Source organism: Ursus maritimus, unplaced genomic scaffold (genome assembly GCF_017311325.1).
Source record: "Ursus maritimus isolate PB19 unplaced genomic scaffold, ASM1731132v1 scaffold_4, whole genome shotgun sequence".
In the NCBI taxonomy this organism is placed as follows: domain Eukaryota; kingdom Metazoa; phylum Chordata; class Mammalia; order Carnivora; family Ursidae; genus Ursus; species Ursus maritimus.
In genome coordinates, this window is record NW_024426552.1 from 5,346,810 (window position 1) to 5,364,960 (window position 18,151).

At 42.4% G+C, this 18,151-nt stretch overlaps 1 protein-coding gene across 1 annotated transcript in view; it reads left to right on the forward strand.

Annotated features, from left to right (window-relative positions):
* The window catches only part of DSCAM (DS cell adhesion molecule), a 619,423-nt gene that overhangs the window by 313,559 nt on the left and 287,713 nt on the right, over nucleotides 1-18,151 (forward strand). The window contains exons 7-8 of the mRNA XM_040621659.1: nucleotides 2,571-2,867; nucleotides 3,630-3,905. Coding sequence (XP_040477593.1) covers nucleotides 2,571-2,867; nucleotides 3,630-3,905 — 573 coding nt within the window. The remainder of the gene's footprint in view (nucleotides 1-2,570; nucleotides 2,868-3,629; nucleotides 3,906-18,151) is intronic.

An 18,151-nucleotide genomic window follows, 5' to 3' on the forward strand; every position in this document is an offset into this window, starting at 1 on the left:
TTGAAGAATTCTTCATCATTTGAGGGGTAGGCAAAGCTTTCTTAAGATAAAGAACTAAAAGTCAAAGGCAAATACATCATTAAGAAAATAAAAGGCAACTACAAACTGGAAGAAAACATGTTACACATTCAAACATGCACAGCTATAATACATACTATACATATGTCTGACACACATTATATGTACTTAATATACCTGAAAAATATATTTGGCCATTAGAAGATATCTGGTAAATCGTTATCTTCAGCATACATAAAGAACTCCTACAAATCAGTAAAAAGGTAGTTTAACATAACAGTGGACCAAAGTTTGAGCAGATATTTCACAAGAGGAGATACAGAAATGGCCAATAAGCACATAAAGACAACATTACTCCTGCCAAAAAAAAAAATGCATAACCTGCATCTAACTATGCAGAAATAGAAAAAACCCAGTCTGAGCAACTGGCTGTGGAATAATTCTTCAAAAATGTCAAAGTCAAGAAATACAAAAGAGATGAAAGAATGATCCAGATTGAAGGAGACTAAAGAAGCATGACAAATAAATAGGGTGTGTGATACTGGTTGGGCTGGGGGAAATAGCTGAGAAGGACACCATCAGTCAGCTGGCAGACTTTCAATATGGACTTCGCGTTAGGTGATCGTACTGTTCCAAAGTTACATTTCTTAATTTTGCTGACTGTGCTGTGGTGATGGTAGAATATCTGCTGTATAGAGAGCACACAACTCTATGACTACATGGATTTGAAGCTCAAGAACAGGCAAACTAAGTCAGGGTGGAAGAAATCAGGACAGTGACTGCCTCTGTCTCGTGAGAGGGGATTGATTGAAAGGAACCTGAGGAACGTTCTGGGGTGAAGAAATGCTTTACATCATGCTCATTTGGGTGGTTACACAGTGTTTGTACCAACTCATTCTGTTTGTATACTTAAGATCTGTACGTTTCACTGTATGTAAACTTTACCTACAAAAAAGAAAAGTATCATGAAGAAAACTCTCCTAAATAGATAAAAAAAGACGAGTTTTCAGCGTATAGTGTAAAAATCAGTGCAAAGAAATTCACAGCTCAGCACATCCTGAAAAAAAGGTGACTTGTAAGATTAAATAAGATAACATTCCTAAGCATCAACAGCTGATTATGTACAAAGAATAACAATCACAGCGACTTCCAGCTTCTCCATAAGTTAAGGCAGAGCAGGCTGAAGCAGCGGCTGCAGTGTTCTAAGGGCAAAGGCACCGGTTCTTTACTTCAATATTATGAAGTCCTTGTTTTCATCTTTCCTACTACGCAAGATGCTTGCAATCCAAGCACCCTGAAATACACCACTTACGAGTGCATGAGGGGAAAAATACATACCTGAGGGCCTTCTCCAGTCACCCAGGAGTTGGATTGGAGTTGACATTCAGGAATTTGCAAGAGGAAGGATGGTAGAGGGCTCAGCACAGCACCCCCATCGGGAGAACCCTACATGGCTGACCTCGCTGGCCACAGAAATAGGCTTCCATGTTTCCAGGGGGGTGGGGACAAGAAGGTCTTCAGGAGTACTTGGAAGTGTTAACAGTTACCTTTCTCTGATGGCATTGCAAGCTAGCTTTAGGTGGGTTCCCTCCATTTGTTTTGCTTTTCAACTTGTCAGCAATGCATATGTGATTACTACCGTAGAGTGTGAGGGAAATGGTCCGTATATGTGATAGAAAAACAATGGAGTATGAAAATTTTATCTTTGTTGAAAATATTGGAAATTCCTGTGGAAAACTCCCTGAGTTCTCGATCCTACTTGGCCTGGGACAGTCTGAGGCAGTGTCTGTCTTCCTGGCATAATTACTCCTGGTATCTGTTTAATTCTCAAAAGTGTCCCAGGTTGGATGATAAATTGTACAGCCACCAACTTAAGACACTTACAGAGATATTTAATACACACTGGAAGGCTCAAAGTTTATTTGGCTTTTACCCATTCTCAGAGTTTTCATGGGCATTTATATGGACTTACCACTTCTCATCAAAACTATAAAAGATGATTTCTTTTTTTTATTTAAATTCAATTAGCCAACATATATTACATTATTAGTTTCAGATGTAGAGTTCAATAATTAAAGGATGATTTCTTATGAGAGAACGAACAAGGTGAGATAATCAATCCCTCAGTCTTTCCTTTATTCCTTGGTGAGCAAGCCCTAGTTATCGCAGAAGTGGAAAGCTAACGTGACCACTTGGAAGGGTGAATTTCCTCTGTGTTTATAACTTCTGGTGGGGACGTGACAGTTCCGGATTGTAGACTTCTTGGGAACTGACACGTGTAACATGGTCATCTGAGTTGCATGATCGTTCTTCTTATGACAACCAGGAAACCCATAAGTAATTAATTAAAGCTTGCTAATACTGTATTTGCCCATTTTGAAAAAGAAATTGTGTTCTGCTTGGAATTTAACTCTATCCATAAAACCAGACTTTTTTTTTTTGGTAGTGTTTAATCACCACTACATCTACCTCCCAATCGTTAAATAAATGGACTTGGAAGTTGTGTAATTATCTGTATGTGCCACTTCCTTCCATAATTTGTCTTCTTGCAGATGGAACTCCCAAAATTATTTCTGCCTTTAGTGAAAAAGTGGTGAGTCCAGCAGAACCAGTGTCCCTCATGTGCAACGTGAAGGGAACCCCGTTGCCCACCATCACGTGGACCCTGGACGATGACCCGATCCTCAAGGGTGGGAGTCACCGCATCAGCCAGATGATCACGTCGGAGGGAAACGTGGTCAGCTACCTGAACATCTCCAGCTCTCAGGTCCGGGATGGGGGAGTCTACCGCTGCACTGCCAACAACTCGGCGGGAGTCGTCCTGTACCAGGCTCGAATAAACGTAAGAGGTGCTTGTCAAATCAGCTCCTCAAAAAAACACACATAACTCATTGTAGTGGAGAAGAAGGTTTCTGCATGCACCGAGCTGAGTCTTGGAATGCCAAAACAGACTAACTGTTGCTTCTCATTTCCTACCCTTTCCTTCGGACTCCAGAATGGCCCTGATGGGGTTAATGTGAAAAAAAAAATGGCATTTTGGTTTCTTTAGTCAGCTTGTTCTCTTTGTTACTCTTAGATTTGTCCACTTGATCCTTCCTTCCCCGGTTTATGCTCTGCATGCTCCTTCCTCCCTCCTCTTCTTCTGTTCTACCACATTCGCGTAAACCTTCGTGTACATGGTATTTGAACTTGCATTCATAGTGCAACATGGCGTAACCTCCATCTTCATAACCTACTTGACAGAGAGTTTAAAAATGGAATTGCAACTGGTGTTTTCACAAAAACAGCATGATGGTTCAGTGCAGACCAGTTACTTTTTGTTGATTAAATTGCCTCTTATCTTGTGCTTCAAAATGTTTTAATAGAAGTAACTGATAATGGAAGTTTTTAGCCCTTCATTCAATTCATTTGAAAGTAATGAAACTGAAAGGAAACAAAGAACTTCTTAGTAGAAAAATCCAAATGCAGAAAAAATTGTTTAATCGAAAAAGATGTTTTTATATGACAATAATCTACACTTTTTTTTTTTTTACTCAAGGAAAAGTGTACCAATTTCCACACATGAGATGTACCCTTAAATTATTTTCAAGAGTTTCTTTGTGTCTCTCTAGGGCCTGCAAGCATTCGACCAATGAAAAATATCACAGCAATAGCAGGGCGGGACACGTACATCCATTGCCGTGTGATTGGCTATCCATATTACTCCATCAAATGGTACAAGAACTCTAATCTGCTTCCTTTCAACCATCGCCAAGTGGCATTTGAGAACAATGGCACTCTAAAACTCTCGGATGTGCAAAAGGAAGTGGATGAGGGAGAGTACACGTGCAATGTGCTGGTTCAACCGCAGCTCTCCACCAGCCAGAGTGTCCACGTGACCGTCAAAGGTAAGGCTGCCCTCCCTGTCCCCACGCAGCTTGCCATGACTCCACTCTTTCACCAGAATCACGATTAGGAGTGAGGGGATCTCAGAGGCTGCATATTTTCAGTAAGACAGTTACAAAGGCCAGAATGATAGAGTACATCAGATGTTCTGATCTCTTTACTCCTGCATCTGCACAAGACCTATGGTTGATGTAATTTTTTTTCATATGGATTTTTGGGTTGGTTTTTCAGGGGACATGTGTTGTCAGTATTACCATCGAAAAAATAGACATCATTGGTGTCGTTACCTAGTTGTCTGACAGATCATTTTAAAACACATACAGATGTTCCTCCTCTTACGATGGGGTTATGTCCCAATAAAGTCATTGGAGGTTGAAAATGTAGTAAGTTGAAAATATGTATAATACATCTCACCTACCAAACATCATAGCTTAGCCTGGCCTACCTGAAACATGCTCCGAATGCTTACATTAGTCTCAGATTGGGCAAAACCATCCAATGCAAATCCAACTTTATAATAAAGTGTTGAATATATCATGTCATAATTTATTGAATACTGTACTGAAAGTGAAGAACAGAAAGGTTGTATGGGTGAAGAATGGTGGTCAGTTTTGGTTGTTTCCCCTCCTGACCACTGGCTGACTGGGAGCTGTGGGTACCTGACACGGCCAAGCATCCCGAGAGAGTATCTATGGCATATCGCCAGCTCTGGGGGAGAGAGCAAGATTCAGAATTCAAAATACAGTTTCTACTGAACGCACATGTCTTCTACTCTATCATGAAGTGGAAAAATTGGAAGATAAACCATCCTAAGTTGGGAACCATCTGAATCTTTCTTTTCCTAAAAACTCCTAAAATAAGTTCTTTTAGAATCAACCAGAGAGGTTTTCAAACTTTTCATCTTGAGAAGTTGAGTAGGTCAAAACAACAATATAGGAATCATATGATTAAAGGAACCCACTGAAAAATTTCTTGACTTTTAAATGATTCTTTACATCATGGAATCTAACCATCAGGATGAAGTTTGGGGGTCGTGCAACTCAACCTCAATCTCCTTATCGATAAAGAGCAGTGAAACTACAAGGCCCACCTCGGGACACAGCTCTGTCGTGGCAGACCCTTAGAGGAAGCTGTTTCTTCTATCCCCCAAGTCGGTTTCTTCAGCTGCACTTAAAATGAAATTTTTCAATTCTGTAAATAATCTACATAAAGCAGGTCATGAAAATAACTCTAATATGTTATGAAACAATTTCAGAACTTCATAGCAATAGCCTTCTGCCTGCTAAGCATCTGTCTGAGCTGTCCCTACATACCAATAATTGTCTTTTAATGTCATGGGTACAAAGTTACCTAGGTTTTCCATGGTCTTTCCCAACCTTTTTCTCCCCACAAACCTCATTGGTTTACCTTTTCAGGACACCTATAAATGCACGCATGCATACATACAATCTATGTAATATATTATGTATTATATGTTATATAATATGTATAATACATTAGATACACTTGCACATAAATAATTCTGAATCTTTTAAAAAGAATCACATCTCTTCTGGATTTTCTCAGATCGTGAGAATTTCTTGGTAAATCAGACTATGATAGCTACATTAAAGTTCGTTTTGTGGTTGTATTTATTACTTTACCATTTATGAAACATCTGCTCGATGCTAGGTTTTACTCTAGGCATTGAGGAAAATAGTGATGAAGAATGTAGACAAGCTTCTTTCCCTGCGGGGTTCTCCGTTCAGTCAAGAGAGACAAAGAGTAACAACAAAACAAGTGAATAAACCAGAAAACACTTTATAATATTCAGTACAATGCAGAGGATTACAACATGGTGGTATCTTAAAGTGAGCTGCCCTGGAGAATTAGAAGCTGTATCAATAAATGTTTGGTACTCTGTTATCTTAAAATCCATCCGTCTATCGTGCCCTTTGAATGAATGTCTCACCCACACCTTGTTCTGTAACAGAAGTTGATCCCTTGGAAATTATTGGTTTCCTGAGCTATATGGATCTTTGAAACATCTACAGGGTTTATTGAATAAAATCAAAGTCTCATCAGAAAAGTCTTTAAGTATTGGGAAGCTGAGAGGCTCATAGCGACAGATACAAGTTTTACAAAATTCTACTTTTTTGCTTGAAAGTTTGAATTTCATTTGCAACAAACACAGTCAGTTGTGATCACAGGAGAGGCAGGGTATATCTTTTTTTCCCCTCCCTAGGACAATGTCTGCCAGTTGCACAAGGCCGAATAACTATAGCTTTTAGGTAGGTATTCTTTGAGGAAACAATAGAATTCCTTGAAAAGAGAGACTAGTGGAGCTTGTAATTCAAACGAAGGCACAAGTACTTTTCTTCAAGACAAAGGCCTGCACAGCAGGGCAGAAATGCTTTGTGCCTTCTTCCCATTTTGTTACACAGCGCAGAGAACCCTGAAAAGGACATGAAGTCAAGGTTTAAGTTTTATTTAAAATTATTATTTTTATGGCTTCACCAAGTGTCCTTAAATGAAGCTGGTTTAAAAAACAATTAGAACTGTGTGGTGGTAAACAACATGGCGATGACTGGTACATTTTGGTGTCACTGCCATGATTGGTGCTAAGGCCCCAGCGGTCTTACCCAAAGTGACTTCTGTGTGTCTATGCAGATGTCAAACCAATGAGAAAAGTACATAATATCTTAGTGTTACAGTAAAAATGGTCATTTTCTTGCAACCCCCTGAAAATATTCTCAAGGGTTCTTAGGGGTCTTCAGACTACATTTAGAAAATGTCTACTCCAGTGCTATTTCATTTATGTCTAATTATGAACCATTCTGGATGATGTGTCAAATGAGCTTCTCCATGCATTGGCCTTTATCTCCTTGTAAGATGGTTTCTTTCAGGAAAAGTTGCCAGAAGTGTGACCATTGGATAAATGGATAGAGATATTTTAATATCAATTTTAGGATATGTAAATTCAAGCAAAGACCATGTGAATTATTCACCTTTCTTCTCAAAATTTTCTAGACCGGCATAAATCAGTGTATTAACCTTGATCTTTTTAATTTTAAGTGACAGAAAGCAACTGCAACGAGCTTACACCCTAAAGGAGAATTTATTGGCTCTTATCACCAAAGTATCTATCATTTTAGGAAACAATTGAATCAAATGGTTTTGTTTTCAGGAATTTCTTTTCGTCTAAGTGCGTCTTATGTAGAATAATCATTTTCAGGTCCTTGGCAAGGATCGTCAGACAAAAGAAGGAAAATACTATTTTGCAAGGTGTTTTATGACACTTGCCTGGCCAGAAGTGGCTGCCAGCGGGCAGGGCGGTTGTAGGGATTTGGGATTTCCAGTGCTTAACAGCGCAGTCAAGGAAGTCTCCTTTGAGAAGCTGACATTTGATCAAGGACGTAGAGGAGGGCAAGCGAGCAAGCACATATCTAGGGGAGAGAACATTCTAGATAAAGGGAACAAAAAGAGTCAGGAGTGGGCCTGGCCACTTGGAGGGCCAGCAGAGAGGCTGTGTGGTTGGAAGAGAGTGAACACAGGGTAAAGTAATAAGGCGTGAGGTCAAAATCAGCAGGGCCCTTTCACGTAAGACCCGGTATAGCCGGGCTGGGCTCTAAGGCCTTGAGTTAGTTTTTCCTGAGTGAGATGGAGGGGTTGATCAGATGATTTTAAACAGAGATGTCACAGGGTTGTGACTAGGTTGCAAAAGGATAACAACTCCTGTGCCGAGAACAGGCTAAAGTCAAGAAGGGACAAGCAGGTCGCCTGCTAGAAAGCTCATCCAGGGGAGAGGTCAGGGGGCTTGGGTCAGGGAGAGAGCGGGGGCGGGGGGTGAGAGAAGACAGGTTCTAGATATATTTTTAAGGTCTACTCAGTGGGATTTCCTGATGGATTAGATGTGGGTGTAAGAGGATAGAATTTCAGCCTGAGCAATGGAAAGGAGAACACGGCCATCAGTTGAGTAAGCAGAAGATGCAGGGAAGCAATTGAAGGCAAGAAATCAGGAGTCTACTTCTTGATGTATTGAGGTTGAAATATTAAGTGGATCCGGTAAGTATGCAGTGGGATAGACAGGAGTGGAATTTAGGATGGTGGAACCCAAGCGGTAGGTTTGGAGACATCAGTGAGTAAATAATGCGTAAGGCACAGGCCTTCATGTAACCATCAGGAGACTGTGCGTCTCACTGCAGATTCTCATTCAGAGAGGCCGGTCCATCAGTCCCTCAGTCAGACTCACAGTAGAACCTATTCACCAAATGTCTGAAGATAAAGTTGGACAGAAATTCATATAAGACCTGTTTAAATGTAAATCTGTCTCTAAATTTCCTAGATGAGGATGGATCAATGTATCAACCATGATCCCATTGATTGAAAAGAGTAGAACTCCAATCAGGCTGGTTCAACAGCAACTACAACAGTGTGTGGGGGGAGGGGAGGTCAGGATGGAGGTCAAGGTTGTATTAAACTAACCTTTGGGAGGGGCAGAGATAGCATAGGCCTCAGGGGAGGCCTAGGCTAGACATTTTTTTAAATTATTTTTTAATTATTTTTTTATTAGTTTCAGGGGTAGCATCCAGTGATTCATCAGTTGCATATAACACCCAAGACTCATTACATCAGGGCCTCCTTAATGCCCGTCCCCCAGTTACCCCAACCCCCCCCCCACCTCCCCTCCAGCAGCCCTCAGTTTGTTTCCTAGAGTTCAGCATGTCTTATGGATGCCTCCCTCTGTTTTCATCTTATTTTATTTTTCCTTCCTTCCCTATGTTCATCTGTTTTGTTTCTTAAATTCCGCATATGAGTGAGATCATTAGCATAATACCCTCTAGTTCCACCCATGTCCATGAAGATGGCTGAGTACTATTCCAATGTATATACACCACATCTTCTTTATTCATTCATCTGTGGATAGACATCTGGGCTCTTTCCATAGTTTGGCTATTGTTGATAATGCTGTTATAAACATTGGGGTGCAGGTGCCCCTTCGGGTCACTACATATGTATCTTTGGGGTAAATACGCAGTAGTGCAATTGCTGGGTCGTAGGGTAGCTCTATTGTCAACTTTTTGAGGAACCTCCGTACTGTTTTCCAGAGTGGCTGCACCAGCTTGCATTCCACCAACAGTGTAAGAGGGTTCCTCTTTCTCCACATCCTCACCAACATTTGTTGTTTCCTGACTTGTTAATTTGAGCCATTCTGACTGGTGTGAGGTGGTATCTCATTGTGGTTTTGTGATTTGTATTTCCCTGATGTCAACTGATGTGGAGCAGTTTTTCATGTGTCTGTTGGCCATTTAATTACCATCTGAAATTTCTCTCTGTTCCTTTGGTGTTTCCCTCTACACACCGGCTCCATTCCCTCAGAGCAGCCTCTCCATATGGCAAGAAAACTGACCCTCATTATCTCTGGACTCACGTGCCCTTCCCCCAACAATTCCACATAGAAAAATCAGAGGGGGGGACTCTGGCTGGCTCTGTACAGACCACCGACCGTTCCTGGGCCAGTCACTGCGGCCAGAGCTATGTATGGGGTGCCTGGCTAGGCGGCCTGTTTCCACCCACACCCCCCTGCTAGGGAAAAGGTCGAACTATCAAAAGAAAGAGGAAAATGAAAACAACAGTCTTTGCAAGCTGTCTTAGGATAGTGAATTAAAATATGAATGGGACTGAGAGTGACTTCTGAATGTGTATTCACTTTACTTAGTAACATGTGCTCAATAAGGAAAGGCCCCCATGCAGGTTCATACCTCAGAAAATAAATTCTATCCAATGGCTAAGAATTCTCCCCAAAAGAAAACAACCCCAGGGATAAGAAGAGTCATGTTAGGCATGGAAGCCAAGCAAAAACCATTGATAGAAAGTGTGAGGGAGGAACACCTGGGTGGCTCAGTCGGTTAAGCATCTGCCTTCAGCTCAGGTCATGATCCCGGGGTCCTGGGACTGAGCCCCACGTCAGGCTCCCTGCTCAGCGGGAGCCTGCTTCTCCCTCTCCTTATGCCCCTCCCCACTGCTTGTGCTCTCTCTATCTCAAGTAAATAAATAAAATCTTTAAAGAAAAAAAAAAAAAGGCAGTGTGAGGGAAGGAGCCAGATGGAAGGACGATGTCAGGTGCAGGAACCACATCAGACAGACAAGGGGACGAAGAAAGCAGAAAGCCCTCTAGATACAAGGTGACATTGAAACCAAGCAGATCCCTAGGAAACCTACAATAGCCAAGTGAGCAAAGCTTGAGACCACCCTGGCAGTCTCTAACGTAGCCTTCTAGATGACAGGTTGCCTCTGTCCGTGGAGCCCACCCTATGAGAATATCGCACACTAACACAAATTTCATCGGGGAGACTTTAGCAGTGGGTTTGCCAAGAAGCCTGGAATACTGAACTTGCTAAAAACTGTGTTCATTGGTGTTGATGAGATATCTATAAATTTTGTGCAGATGTCTGGGCAGAGGGGAGAGCATATCCTTTTGGTGAATCATTGCTTCAAACAAAACGTGTTTTAAAGGAGCATTTTCTAAACTAAATACGGTTGTTGGCTAACCAAGCTTACATTTATTTAATTTCATCTTTTCTGTGTTGACAGATGAAACTGTAGTTACCAAAAGAGGAAATTGCAGGCTGGGTGGACAGGGTTAATCCTACGTAAGCCTGTGTGGGACTTCCCAGGTGAAAAAGATCACAGCCTGACATCCCCTTTTACGTATTGACTCACTGGTCATAGTTACCGGCTTTGCACCGTAGCAAAGATATTTGAGTAATTCAGTTTAAGATACCACTTGCATTTCTTGCTTAAGATGACTTCTGACTTTAAATATATAGTAGTAATTATACACCAGGAACAATTTTAGCTTTACTCAAATGTCATTAGAAAGGTTGCAACCAAATTGACTTCCGAACATTTACATTTGAATTTTAAAATGTTTGGAAATAAAATAAGTAAATTAAGCCACACTCCAGTCGTTGGGATCGTAGTCTATCAATGCTTTTAAAAGATCAGTAACCTTTACTTATTTCAATTATGATAAAGATTATGATAAGGGAAGAAATAAGGAATCAACTGAATTAGAAGCAAAGACAGATGTTTGACTTTGTGAATCGGGATGGGAAGGCAGTCTGTTCTTATTTTATTTATATAAATACAGCCTGATTACCTTTCTTGTTAGACCGCACAGTGAATATTTTACTCAGGTAATTTCAGAAGAGCAAATACATTGGCTCACGAGTTGGCTTCCTTGGAAGGTGGGTCCCCTTGTTTCCGGCAGTAATGCCACAAATGGGGGGAGCACACCCTTCCACCTTGTTTCCCGGAGGTTCTCTCTGTTAACACAGAACACAGTGCTGTGTGTCTGAGTGTGAGTGCGAGTGTGAGTGTGTGTGTGAGTGTGTGTCTGAGTGTGAGTGTGTGTGAGTGTGTGTCTGAGTGTGAGTGTGTGTCTGAGTGTGTGCGAGTGTGTGTGTGAGTGTGCGAGTGTGTGTATTAGATGACATTTGGAAACAATACTATTTCTCTCTCTCTCTTTTTTTAAAGATTTTATTGAGTTATTTCAGAGAGAGAGAGAGCTCATAAGCACGAGCAGGCAATGGGAAAGGGAGAAGCTGACCCCCGCTGAGCAGGGAGCCTGACATGGGGCTCGATCCCAGGACCCCAGGATCATGACCTGAGCCGAAGGCAGACGCTTGCCCCCCAGGAGCCCCTAAACAATACCATTTTTCAGTCATGTCTTTTTTGCCAATAGTCTTGGCCTTTTGCTTATTTTGTAGCATTGGCTTAGGAAATTTGAAAAAAAAAAAAAACCTTCAAAGAGCAATTTAAACACCATGTTAATTATTGGTAACACCTAAAACTTAAGCAGTTCTGAGTTATATTAACCAACCAGAAGCACAGTCGTGCTGCTCTCGAACAAGTCGGGGGAAATGAAAGTCAAAATCCCTTTTTCACTTCATTTCAGGTTAACAAGCAGCGTTATATTTAACACATTTCAAAGCGTTTTCTTTCTCATTTTAGGTGCCACATTGAACTTGAACGGTGCCTAATTGAGTGTTTTAATTGCTAGGGACCAGCACTGCCAGGAAAGTTAATTGGCTGCTACATAGAAATGTCACCTTCTATTTATATTTATATAAAACTTTATAGTTTACAAACACTTTCATATGTGTAACCTTAATGCTCACAGTGACTCTGTAATGTAGATACAGCAGAAGCAGAGAAACAGAACTGAGAGCGAGCAGGAGACTTGCTCAAAGCAGTCCAGGAATGTATCCAGGATTCAAATACACGTCTTTGGATTCCAGTACCCCCTGTAGTGTGTTTTAGAAAAGCAATCCGCGGGGCGCCTGGGTGGCACAGCGGTTAAGCGTCTGCCTTCGGCTCAGGGCGTGATCCTGGCGTTCTGGGATCGAGCCCCACATCAGGCTCCTCCGCTGGGAGCCTGCTTCTTCCTCTCCCACTCCCCCTGCTTGTGTTCCCTCTCTCGCTGGCTGTCTCTATCTCTGTCAAATAAATAAATAAAATCTTTAAAAAAAAAAAAAAGAAAAGCAATCCACATTGCAGGGGAAAGCCAGGGTGAAAGTGAGGAGAAATAAAGGCAAAGAACCCAGGAAAGAAGCTATTAAAAAGTTAAGAAAGAAGATGATTCAAAAAGGAAGGGCATGAGGTTATCAAGGGCTTAATTAAAGAGAGGGAAGGAGAACTAGTTACATTGATGAGAAGTAAAAGGGGGGATGGATTTGAAACGTGGGAGTGGGGGGAGGACCCAGCGCCACTCCAGAAGTTCTGCTCTGGGTGATGGAGAGCCTGAGACAGGGAACCTACAGTGTTAGTGGCTTGGGCAAGGCTTATGGACAGTAGGGTTTGTTGAGAGCATCTGGACCAGCATCCTGGATTCAGACCACGGGAATCTGAAATACAGATTTGGAGGGGCTGCAATTAGTAGAGAGAGACCGCCGACACCGTGGGTGGTCAAGAATGTCTGAGAAGCATCAACCTTCCAGAATTATTTTTCATGAGTTTTTAAAATAAATGTTTGCCAGTGAGGTGAGATGATGACGCTCAAAACACCGCAAGGGCGGTCACGGACATTACTAGCTCCTTCGTATCTCATTTCACCGTGGTCTTTGTAGCATTTTCCCTTCCTGATTGAACACACGTCTTTCTCGTGTCTTGCTCCAAAGCAAGGGAAGAATTAGGTGTCATTGGCAGTATTTCCGACTAAACGGTAGTGACCCTCTGTGTTCAGCTGCCTGGCAGGGATGAGAAGGATCTGCACAATCTGACCTACAGATTCTACCTCCGGTGCGGCTCTTTATCGTACGCTGCACCTGCTCTGTGACCCTGGCGGTCTGGCAGCCTGGCTCTGGCTGCAGCGGGGGACGTGAACGCCGGATTAAAAATGGGGCTCAGCTCCCATTCTGAGTGAGCACCCAGGAGTGCTGCCTGCTAACGACACCGGTCTTCAGGGGCTCCTGACAGCTGGTGTCACTCGGCCTGGACAGAGGCACAGCTCTGTGCACAGAAACAGCATTGTCAGGGCCCCCCACTCCCACTTCACGTTTCCCACACTTGCCCCTTCGCTGTTCCAACCAGAGCACCGCCAACCTCCCTGCTGTTCCAGCCAGGCTCAGAACCCCCCTCCATCGGGGATGAAGTTCTTCTCCCTTTGTCACCTCCATCAACTACTGGAGTCATTTATACTCCTGTTGGTAGAACATGTGGCGTTTCAAGCTAGTTTTCGCTTTCAGGCACCTCATTAAAGTTGAGCAGTGCTTCATTTCGGGTCCCGTTTGTTGGGTCTTGTGTGGCCGTAAATTGTAGTCATTCACAAAATGTTTTTATGAATTTTCACCAGCTACTTAGGGAAGGTGTAGTTTCTATTATGAATAACACGGGAGGAAAATAGATCTAGTGGAGGAATGTAGGAAGACATTAAATGTGCGATCCTTTTGTGGGACTTTATGGTTTCAAATGGGAATTCGTAGTCACCTGGTTAATTTTTTTTAATGTTTTTTTATTATATTATGTTAGTCACCATACAGTACATCCCTGGTTTCTGATGCAAAGTTCAATGATTCATTAGTTGCGTATAACACCCAGTGCACCATGCAATACGTGCCCTCCTTACTACCCATCACCAGCCTATCCCATTCCCCCACCCCCCTAAAAATATTTTATTTATTTATTTTTGCGAAAGAGAGAGAAAGAGAGAGAGAGCACGCGCATGAGTGGGTTGAGGGGCAGAGGGAGAACCAGACTCCCCACCAAGCAGGGAACCCGATGCACCCTGGGATCATGACCTGAGCCGAAGGCAGACGCTTCACCAACTGAGTCACCCAGGCGCCCCTCTTGGTTAATTTAATATTCCAGTGTGACAGAAGAAGGCTGATGAGGTGGGGGACTTGCACCACCCCTCCTCGCTGAGCTACCAAGGAGCACCCCTGTTAGATGGGCCCAGTGGCTGCATTTACTCCCCTGGCTGAAGATTCACCCTCTCAAGCTCCTGCGGGAGAGAACTACTGTCCTTAGCTTAGGGGGTCAGACTTGAGCTCTGAGGTCTGCTTGAGTGTCTCCTCCAGATGAGTTTGTCCTGGGTAGAAGCTCTTAGAATTCCCCTTTCATCCTAGAAGAATGAAGCTGGTACCTTTCTTCAAGGAAATCTTTCATTAATTTTTTTTTTAGAGATAATATCTCAAATTGTTTGTCTCTAAGTAGAGAAAAAGAAAAAGATGGTGTATTGGATTTGTTTTGAAGTCAAAGACTGCAGTTTTTACTCAGTGAAAATTAGGGTTGCAGGAGAAATCACGTTTGGCAATACTTGTGCTTGTTAAACACGGGAACTTGGAGAAGGACAGAATTACGTAGAGATGAGACAAAAAGAAAGAATGACAGGAAAATCATTGCACTTGCCCTGCCTAACCCATAGTCTCTTTGCAAATATGCATACCTCTACGAGCACCTACACACACACACACACACACACACACAGACACACACACACACACACGCGGGACAAGACCCCGAGGCAGAGCTTAAGCAATAATGTTCTGATGAGATTTAAAGCCAGCAAAAAGCCTTCCACAATTATGCAGAATCATAAAGTAGGAACTTTTACGGAAATTGGTACGTAACACAGCTATATAAGTTGGTGCACACGTGATACGTGACATAAATAACATTTGTGTCTTTTATTTATGTATAACTGTAACACATACGCATGGGTTAAAGTCCTGCATAATTACCTATGTGTATTACATTCATATACAGTTAGACATAAGTAAGTATATAGAAGAGATGTTTATGTAGCATAAATAGACGGAGCCATAGGGATAGCAACGAACGTGGAGTTCACCTGGATGAGACCCCCATGTGATACTCACCTTGCCCTGAACTGTACCTGTGTTTTTCCAGACTCCGTCTGCACCTGTTCTGCTCAGTGTGCCACTCTAGGCACTGAGCCCGTCCCGATTCTGTACAGCTGTGAGCATCACACAGTTCCTCCTCCTGCTGGATACAAATCTGCCTTCTCCAGCCATTCCCTTTCTCTCTGGTCCCATTTTCCCCTCGGAGCAGCACTGAACAACTGCCCCCTTCTCCCCTCAAGCTAAAGGAGTACGACAGCGAGCCATTGCTTTCTAGCTACCCGTCTCTGACATCCCTGTAAGGGCAGCTGCATGTGCCGCCTCCTCTCAGAGAAACCCAGCCCTCCAGGCATTTTCTAATGCTCCAAAGAGGGGAAAGAGAATGGCACCATCACCCTGAAGAGAAGACTTCTTGCGTGGAACCCATGGCCTACTCTGAAGTCACTCCGTTGGGCTCATGAACAAAATCCCCTAGAGGTGCTGCTGACGGGTCCATGGAGAGCTTTGGTGTTGTCGGTATTGCCTTTGTGCCCCATCAGTATCATCAGTCCATACATGTTCCATATTTTGTTTTATTTGCAATTCTCTTTTTTTTTAACCATCCACTGATTCTGCTATCATTCCTTCTTGTCGGCACTTACTCATGTGTGTACTTAATAGGCTTATTTTAAATCTACTTTTTATGTGCTTATGGAGATAGGCATAGAAATGTATGTTAAAGCATGAAAAGTAAACCTTTAGGCTTTCCTCCAGCCCTTTGACTCTGTGCATAGTGGACGATGAAGATCCCTGTCGGTGGGCCTGTGCGTAATATTAACTTAGTGTCCCCAGTGACTGCAGAGTGCTCTCCAAAATACCAGTTTTTGCTGCCACCAGCCCCCCAGGAGAGGTCACATTTCCCTGTATCTCTGCTAGCACTTGATATTATCTGCCTTTCTAAGTACTGCAAATCTAATGAGTATAGGTTTTTGTTTTGTTTTGTTTTAAAGATTTTATTTATTTATTTGACAGAGATAGAGACAGCCAGTGAGAGAGGGAACACAAGCAGGGGGAGTGGGAGAGGAAGAAGCAGGCTCCCAGCGGAGGAGCCTGATGTGGGGCTCGATCCCAGGACTCCGGGATCACGCCCTGAGCCGAAGGCAGACACTTAACGACTGAGCCACCCAGGCGCCCCTAATGAGTATAGGTTTTACTTTAATTTGCTTCTTTCATTACTACTGAGGTTGAGCATGACCCTCTTCATATTCTTACTAGATATTTGGGTATCCCATCTATGAATTTGCTTTGCCCACTTCGCCATCATTCTTCCTGCTTTGCTTTGGTCCCTTCATGTAAACTGAATCTCTTATTACACGGAAATGGTTGTGAATATCTTTGTCAAGACTGTCTCTTGTCTCTTAATTTCGCCTTTGATTGTCTTCCACGGGACCTTGATTAACAAGTCTCTGAGCTCCTGGAAACTATTCCGCCATTATATTCTGTATTCACTCGGTGTTTCTATTCCCACTGTCCACACTTAGGTCTTCCATCCACGTTGAGGGTTGTAGATACAGTAGAAGTGGCTGTCAATTTCTTCTTTCTCTATACGGTGAGCCAGTCTTCCCAATACCATTTATTAAATGGCCCCTACTTCCCACTCTTCTCCATCCACCAAGATACTATGGTGGTGTCTTCAGAGATGATTCTAGTTCTGTGAAATGTGCTGAAGCTTTCTCTATGGATTTTTCATCTATTTTTTAAAAAATGTGTTATTTTCTTATATTTGTTGCACATAAATCTGTCTATATGTGTTCAGTTAAATTTAATAATTATGTCTCATCTCCAGGGTTTTTTTATTCCCATCATTGATCAATTATCAAACAGGTGTTAATATTACTAAATATATTTGTTGGTTTACCTATTTTCTGCCATAATCTCCGAGGTTTTGTCTTGAATTTTATGATTGAAAAGTTACTCTTCTTGCCTTCTTTGTTCCACAATTTCCTGGTAGATTTTTTTTCCCATTTCTTGGACTCCTGCTTTTCTGTAGCCTTTTGTTTTACGATGTTGCATGGATCCAATTTTTAATTGTGTGTGTGTGTGTGTGTGTGTGTGTGTGAGAGAGAGAGAATTTTGACACATGCAGTTACTTGTCCTAATTATTCAATTCAGTCACAGAATTTGTTAATTTATTCAAGAATTAGTCGGGGCGCCTGGGTGGCTCAGTCATTAAGCGTCTGCCTTCAGCTCAGGGTGTGATCCCGGCGTTCCGGGATAGAGCCCGCATCAGGCCCCTCCACTGGGAGCCTGCTTCTTCCTCTTCCACTCCCCCTGCTGTGTTCCCTCTCTCGCTGGCTGTCTCTCTCTCTGTCAAATAAATAAATAAAAATCTTAAAAAAAAAAGAATTAGTTGCTTGTTATGCGTATTAACATGTATTAGGCATGGGGACAATATACCTTGGTTCTGCAGATCTGAGTTGTTCATGCTGTCTAGGAGTAATGACAATACCTGGCGGATTTCACTCCGTATCATTCACTCAAAGACTCAGAACCTGTTACTGCTGAAACACACGTAGTCTGAGTCCTCACCATGAAGACAATGAGAGTGGTGCACGGACACACAGCTGGCCTGACTGCCTGGAGAGCAGTCTGCATCGTAAGTTCTGCAAATTTATGCTGATGTGAATATTGTGCGGATGGAACACAGAGGCACAAGAATGCTGTTTGTCTGTTTTCAGACATTCAACAATACTGCTCCTTCATTATATCACTAATTCAGTGCCCTGAAATTTATCAGAGTAATTGAATTGACTTAGAGTTTCATTGAAATAGTGTAACTACCTTTTTTTATTTTTTTATTTATTTGACAGAGAGAGACAGCGAGAGAGGGAACACAAGCAGGGGGAGTGGGAGAGGGAGAAGCAGGC